The 9,170-nt window shown below is 37.9% G+C and overlaps 2 protein-coding genes across 2 annotated transcripts; both read left to right on the plus strand.

The window, feature by feature from the left end:
* The first annotated feature begins 233 nt into the window (after positions 1-233).
* Positions 234-2,686, plus strand: LOC108552013 (peritrophin-1-like). Its single transcript, XM_017906383.1, has 2 exons — positions 234-330; positions 1,924-2,686. The coding sequence occupies exons 1-2, from the start codon at positions 324-326 to the stop codon at positions 2,298-2,300; spliced, it is 384 nt and encodes a 127-aa protein (XP_017761872.1). The 5' UTR covers positions 234-323; the 3' UTR covers positions 2,301-2,686.
* A 3,780-nt stretch (positions 2,687-6,466) lies between these two features.
* On the plus strand, positions 6,467-8,868 carry LOC108552015 (cell wall protein 1-like). The gene is made up of 2 exons (XM_017906384.1): positions 6,467-6,564; positions 7,267-8,868. Exons 1-2 carry the CDS (start codon positions 6,558-6,560, stop codon positions 7,767-7,769), a joined length of 510 nt encoding a protein of 169 aa, XP_017761873.1. The 5' UTR covers positions 6,467-6,557; the 3' UTR covers positions 7,770-8,868.
* Positions 8,869-9,170: the final 302 nt, after the last annotated feature.

Genomic DNA, 9,170 nt, shown 5'->3' on the forward strand with positions numbered 1-9,170 from the left:
TTTGTCAAATAGAAAATGGGGTAACGTTAATCATTGACATTTAATTAACGTTTCTTACTCGTAAGAAAGAAATCATTCTATATTAAGAGAAGTAAACAAGATAAAGGATACTTCAACTATGTAACTAGTTACATAGGAGTATGTAACTAGTTACCGTTCAACATATCAAGAGATGTTAAGAATGATAAATGATTAGAGTATATACCGATATCTTGCTGAAAAAAATTCTGGAGAATATATAAAGAGGATACAATCGACAAACAATCAGTTGTTCGACCACCACGAGGATTACAAGTGAGAAATCCACGTTCCAAGAAGCCACGATGAAATGTAAGTTGAATTTTTATTCGGTGAAAGCCATTTGCATTACGATTTCTTGCGTTGTCTAACGAAACATGTAACAGAGATACATGTTTTCTCTTTAACTCTTTGGGGCACGCTGGGATTAAAAGTGTCCCACCTATTTGATGCATCGTAATGTATGGTGGGACATTTTCAGTCCCACCTCGAAATATTGCAATAGCTGCATGCGCATAGGTTTATATTTCGTCTTATATACGTAAAGCAGTTGGTAATACCTTCGACAAATGTTATAAATGTATTAGCTCGTGTTGGCAACATTCAACATGCCAGTACAGGTTCATCGATTGTTGCAAGCAGAAGGTTTATTGCGACAATCCTTTTTCCTGGTTTTATGATTTTACATTATGCGATTCCTTTATTAGTAAAAATATACCAATTTTGTTTCATTTAAAACGCAATAAAATTTCCGTGCAACATGGGTCAATTTTATTATCTGAAATCCGATGCCGCAAAGAGTTAAATCCTTCGTCCAACCTCGATATTTAGAACCTCTATAATTAAACAATTTTTATAAATCGGAATAAAGCTAGCTTTTATTAAATTCGAATTTGGGATAGACAAAGCTCTGCAAATCGAAATGTTCATACTTCTGTAAATTGAACTTCTATTATATTCTACTGGCTATTACTAGAAGCGTATAAGCTATGTACATCGAATTTTCGATTTTTACACTCCCCTTTTTAATCCAAAAATCTCGATAAATCGAAACTCCAGTAACTCGAAGGTTTCAGTTTTTCCCTCTACTTTTATCCGCACTTGTGACTCTACGTGTGCACACGTATATAAGGATCTTTTTCATGATTATGTCATATTTGAGTTGCTTCGAATATTTCCTGCAACATTTAGAGAATAGTAGAATATTTAGTAGATTAGAGTCTATTCTAGTAATATTCTAGTAGAGTAGTAGAATATCATAGAATATCTCCGCGAAGCTGACGAAAATTTGTTTACACGGTAAACTGTAGTGCACCGTACATCATAATAAACTTCATAAACAACAGCTTCGTCGTTTTAACTTTGCTAATTACCTTGTTCGCCAACTGTACACTCGACATCATTTGCTTTGCATATACGAGATATTCGACGTTACTCGTAATACGCGCAGAACGACGAAGGGGTTGATAAATATCTTTGGAAGACCTGTTGCGTTCGCCATTTTGTTTGGATGCTTCTAAGATTTTTAGATTAACCCTTTCGCTCAGAAATGAATTACTCTCTGGCCAGCCAGCGTGACAGTGGGAGATCGACTGCGCAGAGAATTATATTTGATTATGTGAAAAAATCTCTGCACAAGAAATGTATGCTGCTAACGCGTCGAAAACAAACGATTTAATGGGCATTATTGGGCAGTTACTAATAACAAATGCACAGAGTTTAAAGACGCTGTTCGCTTGAAGAGAGCTAGTCTGGAAGAGCGCTTACAGGCGCTGTAGGAGGGAGCAACTGTGGCTGAGCGCCTAAAGGCGCTGTCGCAGCGAAAGGGTTAATCTGATCCAGTAAGATTGCAAGTGCCGTGATATCTGACAAGATCGTTTGATGTTTGATTTTTCACCTTTTCAGCGGCATTTGCGATTGTTTTGGCCACGATCTTCGTCGTCTTCGTTTCCGCCCATCCGCCACCCAAGTGTCCGGAAGAGAACGGAGAAGATGTCGTTCTGTTGCCAAACCCACATAACTGCTCAACCTATTACTCCTGCAACGGAGGCATACCGTTCTTAATGCAATGCAACGAAGGACTTCTGTATAATGAAGACTTACGAGTTTGCGATTATCCAGAAAATGTGAAATGTGCGGCAAGTCCATCTTCTCCTCATCCACAACCACCCAACACGTCTGGACCACAAACCACGGGAACTCGGCCACCATCCAGCTCGCCTCGTCCATCTGTTGTACCATCAGGCTGTAGCAGTGATGTCTCAACAGCAGGAGCTGAATAATTGGTTCGTCCATATCAATTTCGATTTATGTGGATAACCTACTGCAGGCACATACGTTGAAAAGTAACCCTGGTTTCGTTATATGACACAACTTATTGAGATCCCAATTATACCGGGTGTCTTGGAACAAGTGTGCAGAACCGAGAGATCGTTGAACAATTAGTATTCAGCATAGAGCACGTGCTTATTTAATATTTTTCTTGCAGAATATCGCTCAACCTTTTGAAGTTGTGTACGTAACAAGACATCTTATGTCATTATGTATTATCAATATTACGGATTATTATGCTTCTATGTATTGAGTATTGCAGATTATTAATAAATCTAACAGAACTGCTGCAAATCGGCTGTGTCTTTAGTTTAACTTTTCTATAGTGTATCGTCTTTTGTTTAATACGTTGAACGCCATGTCGGTCCCCAGGGACCGGCCGCAGACTTTGGATTCCTATTACACTTTTGGTGCTAAATTCTTCGTCATCTTTAGACCTAACGTTTGGGAATTCCTGTTATAACAATTGGTAAAATATCTCCGAGTTTTATGAACATTTCGCCCACTTGACGGTCGAGTCTGGGCCTGAATGGAACGGCAAGCAAAACGAGCGTGTTAACACGTCAAATGCCATGCCGGTCCCTAGGAATCGACGCTAGACCTTCCGCCCAGGCCTCTCGATCAGTATGGCCCAGAAGGGCCCACGTGACGACTAACTATGGCGTGAACGGAACGGCACGTAAAACTGGCGTGGCGTTTGACGTGTTAAACATTTTGGATCGGGAATAAATACGATAATATCTGTTTTGAATTGTTATACCGATCGCAATTCGTTTCACTGCCATTAATGTAAAGTGTTTGAATATGGAGAGTAATAAAAGGATGGATTTAAGGCTTAACGGATTTATGGTACTTAGTGGAGCAAGATGTCTTTATTCTCTTCCTTGAGAAGAATGAAACCTATTCACGTTGATTTTATTATTATTCCTGCCTTTTCCTTTATTTCATTTTATTTTAAGCATTCTGTTACGTGAACATTTTTATCCCCCAATTAGATTATACAACTGAGCTCCTACTGTGCACATATAGGGAACATATGTGAAGGGATATCGTGAGGAATTAAATAAGCGGAAAGTACTATGTCAGATTTCGTCAAAGTTTATTATGCACGAGGGGAGTTGGTGCCAAGAAAACTGTATCGTTTTTAAGAAAATGGTCTGTATCGCACTCAGGTCGCCAACGAACTGTCTGAACTTTGCCAGCTCTGGCCCACGCGTTGTGGTCCACGTGACCGCGAGTCATGGGGATTGGTCGTATAGCAGACCCTCATTGACTCGGGACCCTTGACGTCGCTACGAGAGGAAAAATGGTTTTCTTCTTCATCACTAGGGATGCGTTCCTACATATTTTATAAAAATAATCTTATGTGAGGGTGTATCCCTTGAAACATGATTCACAAAAATATGATTTATAATATACAGATATGTGATTGCAGAATATATTAGGCCACGAGTACTTGTATCGAATAACGTTTCGTAGGAATAAGAAGCGATCAATTTCACTACTCGATGTGTTGTTCATTAATACGATATAAAGTTTCATCTCAGGAAAGTGCACATTGTGCATGAAAATAACGTATGCGAAAATATACGAGAAATAAAGCGTGCGGAACAAGTCAAATAAAACGATATCGCTCTTTGCAGATTTCTCAGGATTAGTATCAGAGTTGGAGACGAGTATTTAAATTTTTCAGAAACAAAACGATTTATCTTGATAGGGTTGATTAGTTTAACTTCAATATGGCTCGTGCGACGCCATTTAATTTTGTCCACTGGAACTTTCCCCTATCACCGATCGTTTCAAAGATATAGCTTTGTCCAGTTGCGTGAAATAACCTCTATACGAGTAAATAGGTTAAATGAGGTTATGTTTGTGCTGCTATTCAGCACGAGGACTTCAGCAATTCGTGAGATAATATTTCTCTGATGATATTAGCGGAACTAAAAGCATAGATTTCCATTCGCTTTATTTCCTGTTGGAACTTTAATCGCTGAAGAAAAAAGAAGAAATAAAAATAGCGACAGCCCCATAAAAGCTTAACTATGGAGAAGCTTCTATGTTATTAGCAGGCTTCGTGCAGAATGGATCATCGGTAATCCGTGATCCACAAAGTAGCGAGAGATAAAATTTATATTAAGCATATAAAGATATTCCTTGACTAATTTCTCTAATAAACGAAATTTTCTCAAAAATTTCCTTAAAATTATTAATAACGGTATTTGATGGATATTAGAGTTCTGTTCGCTATTACGAAGATTATATACCACTGTTCAGGCCTAAAAGACCCCGTTACGGTCCTCTAACAGGTCCTAAGTGCTAAAATCATCCGACTTTTGGAATTTTCTATTTCACAACTTCGGAATTCTTAGGTAACTTCTTTTTATTGCTTCCCATGTCACGAGATTCAATTTGGTATCTAATTTTAACGAAATTGTGTGACAGCACTCAGGATTTGGCTGACAATAGGCATACTGGGGTCGAGATAAGATGTGCGTTGATTCCCCTAAGCCTGAGCATTTGTAGGAGCCATAAACGGGAAGTGACGACTATGCGATCCTTTACCACCGATTTCACTTGAAGGATAGGATCACATCCTTCTTCAGAATTACCGGAACACCCTTGGTCCAATCATCTGCTAATTAGGGAACGTTCGTCTTTCAGTAACTCCTAATTTTTCTTCGAATAGACGCGAGAGAAAACGTGGAGTCAGTCTTTTGACTTCAGTCTTCGGCTTACAGTCGTCAGCAGTCGTGACGTCAGTCGGTCCTTTGACTTTCCCTCAATCCGTGAGTCCTTTTGACATTCGGTAGCTAGCAGTCGCGACACTACAGTCTTGACCTTTAGTCAGTCAGTCTTTGACTCCTTCCGCAAATAGTCGTGACATTTCGAGTTCATCGAATCGGTCTCTAACGTCCCAGAGAACCAACCGTCTTGGTAGCACCTGTCTATCGTTCGCTAAATCTGTCGACCATCACGAACTGCTCTGAGACAATCCACGCATCCTGGACTGTCAACCAAAGGTAGCACGACGGAACGCCTTTGAGACAATTGTTGAATATTAATTTGAGACGCAAAATGGATTTACAATCTCTTGAAATTCGCTCTGAGTGCAATCGCAACGTGACAATCTAAGAAGATCCTAATTTCAACGTTCAGATGTTCTAAATTAAGCATCCGACTATTTTTTTTTTTTTTAAATACTATGGAATAATGGAGAAAAAGATTTTTATAGCTTCTTTATTGCATTTTATTTAGTTTTATTTACTATAATAAAGTAATTTTATTTACTAGTGTAGCGATCATCATTCTCATCTTCGCTATTAGATGGATCCCAATTTCAAGGAGGTTTGAGGACTTGCGAGAAAGTCTTCGGAATACCTCTGCTTCCTGTACATTTAACTTCCAGGTCTTTCTGGAAGACCAATCCATCTATTGACCAATTAGAATATTATTTCAAATCAGGAAGCTATGCCGAAGTTTCTATTTACAATTAGTAAAATGACTTATTAGAGTGTTAAAATTATCTTTCAAGAAGTTAATTTATATTATTACGTCATTTGTGTCGAGGTAGGAAAGATGATATCGAAAAGGGATATTGATTATTGAGTGACAAGGAATAAATAACGCAGTACGTAGAATACTACTTGATTAGCGATTATTGCAATTACTTTATCAAGTTTCGCAGATCGACGTTGTGATCTTTATTACTCGCATTATTAGTATTGCATTAGATTAGCGTTTGTTCGTAGAAGTTTATACATCGGTGCAAGTATATCGTCAAGACACAAAGAGTACATTGAATACTACATCAATAGCGATTATTGCAATTACTTTATCAAGTTTCGCAGATCGACGTTGTGAATTTTATTACTCGCATTATTAGTATTGCATTAGATTAGAGTTCATTCGTAGAAGTTTGTACATGGGTGTAAATATATTGTCAAGACACAAAGAACAAGCTATCTCTGAATTGTCATTTATACCCGTTAACGTAAGAATCCCCGATTCTTAGGGAATCTAATCGGGAGATACTAGTACTGATAAATGATTGCAACACGAATCGATAGCCTATTAAAAGAATTTGACAAGAATATATAAAGAAAAAGATACAATTGATGCGATCATAGTATCAGAGTATACGTTGTACTAGAAGATACGTTGTGCAAGAAGGAACTACAAGTTCGTAGCTGGTATTACAACAAGTCAAGATGAAATGTGAGTTCAGATTTTACATATTAAAAACGAATCATAATTTTCGAATGTCAAGTGAGACATGCAACAAAGATACGGTATCCCTCGATTCTTCCATATCGTTGATTCTACATATGCATACATGCATGTCATCCTTTTTACTGGATGAATTTGGTATGGGAAAGAACATAGTCGTGCATATAGATCATTCGTAGAATTAATTACAACATAAGTCGAAATAAAGATAATTTTATATTGTAGAAGACCTTATCGTAAATACTAAAGATTTGAGAATGTATATATACTTTCAAGATTGTTTATTTAATATTTAATATAATTTAACATTTTCTGCAACATGTGAAAACAGTAATAAAATAAAAATTTGTATATCCAATAAACCTTAATGTAGCATACGTCGTAATGACTTAAATTCATCAAAGGAAGTGTTATTTCAACTTTGATAATTAGCTAATTCGTCAACTGTGTACTTACTACCATTTGGTTGCATGTACATACGAGATATTCGATATTACCTGTGATGCAGAATGTTAATAATTATAAGGTAGAAGAATGTTAATAATTATAACGAGTATACTTGCATAATAAACTCGAGTAAAGTACCAAGACGCTTTGCAAAATATCTAGATGGTTTAGACGTTTTCAAATTAATATGGTGCGATAAACTACAGGATTGGCTGTTCAACGAGATCGTTTGCTTCCTTTCAGCAATGTTTGCAGTAGTTTTGGCGACACTCTTCGTCACCTTCGTTGCCGCCACTCCTAAATGCCCCACGAGGCAGGTCGAAGATGTCATTCTACTTCGGAATCCATCCGATTGTTCAACCTTTTACGTCTGCGCTAATGGCCAGGCGCACCTAATGACCTGCAGTGAAGGACTTCACTTCAATTCCGAATTACGGGTTTGCGATTGGCCAGAACGTGCAAACTGTGAAGAATTCCACCCAAGACCATCGACCACGTCTAGCGAACCACCTGCAGATTTATCTTCCGAATCTGAACAGGAAAGCACTGAATCCGCAGAGGAATCTTCCGAACCTGCAGAAGAACCTTCCCAACCTGCAGAAGAATCTCCCCAACCTACGGAAACATCTCCCCAACCTTCGGAAACATCTCCCCAACCTACGGAAACATCTCCCGAACTTGAAGAAACATCTCCACATTCTGCAGAAACATCAGAACCTGTCTCTGAATCTATAGCAGAGAGTTAATAGACACATCCTTCAAATTTATATAAATACAGGGTATCCCACGTACCTTTCGTCACGATTCTTCAAGTACATGCAATGATCAGATAGAAAAATGTTTCAATCAGAAATTGATCAACATTCTTTTATCAGATTATTGCAAGTATTTACTTGAAAATCGTGACTAGGGTTAATCTGAAGAATCAACTCCGTTATCAGATAATGCAGAAATCGATTAATTGTTAATTCAATGACTATGTAATTCCTCCGTTTGTATTATTCATTCGAGGAGAGACGACATAGAGTATTTACATTCTCGCGGCTGACTGACTTCGCTGATACTCTATGGATCATCGGCAGTGACCGCTATTGACCGAAAACAGTGACGAAGATCATCGGCAGGCTGAGGCGAGACTTAGCGAGATAGGATGTGGCAGCATTGGCGCAGTCTTTGAAGCTATTACGAGATAGAGAACTGACACCAATTCTGCCATGTCTCATTCCACTTGGTCTCGCTATGGCAAGCCGATAATCTTCGTCACTTTTCGGCCAATAGCGATCATTGTCAGTGATTGCTATTGACCAAGAAATAATGAAGATTATCAGTGGGCCATAGCAAGATCAAGTGGGATGACATATGGCAATATTGGCGTTAGTTTTCTGTTTCTTAATAACTTCAAAGACTTCGCCAATGCTGACACATCCTATCTCGCTATGTCTCTCCTCAGCCTGCCGATGATATTCGTCCCTGGTTTTGGACAATAGCGGACACTGTCTATGATTAAGAGAGTGCCAGCGAAATCAGATAGCCTCAAGGATGTAAATAGTCAGTGTCACCATTTTTCGAACGGACAATACTACGAATAAATTTATTGCAAGATCAGATGTTTAAAAATATTCCTAATTTCACTGTAAGAGGAGTTGTATCTAGGGACGAGTGTACATAATCGAGATATAGTTAAATTGTGAATAAATATTGACGGTTGCATCTAATACTTATTTAAAACCTTTTCTGCAATATTGTCATTCGCATGATGTTTCAAAATTATGTATGTACATCATACATTATTTAGTGTCAATGTATTACACTTCAAATACATCGTAATAAAGGAACAAAAGGAATCACGTCCAGTTTCAATATGGATGGTGCCTGAAGAAAAGAGCAAATGTATGGATTGACGAAGTTGTCATTTATTCTCGTGTCAAGCAAAAAGGATACACATTTCTGTCCCATTCCGAAATATTTAAGAATACTTAGTAAAACAATTCTAGTTCATTTAACAGAAGAAAATGCACCGATCTTCGTCATATAATTTTAATTTACTGCAAATTATTGGATTCGTGTTCGAGATAGTTTCACATTTCCGCGACAGATCGCTCCGATCGATAATTTAATCACTGATAAAGTAGATTTAGAGGGAAAGA

This window comes from Eufriesea mexicana, unplaced genomic scaffold (assembly GCF_001483705.2).
Source record: "Eufriesea mexicana isolate 0111107269 unplaced genomic scaffold, ASM148370v2 scaffold5379, whole genome shotgun sequence".
In the NCBI taxonomy this organism is placed as follows: domain Eukaryota; kingdom Metazoa; phylum Arthropoda; class Insecta; order Hymenoptera; family Apidae; genus Eufriesea; species Eufriesea mexicana.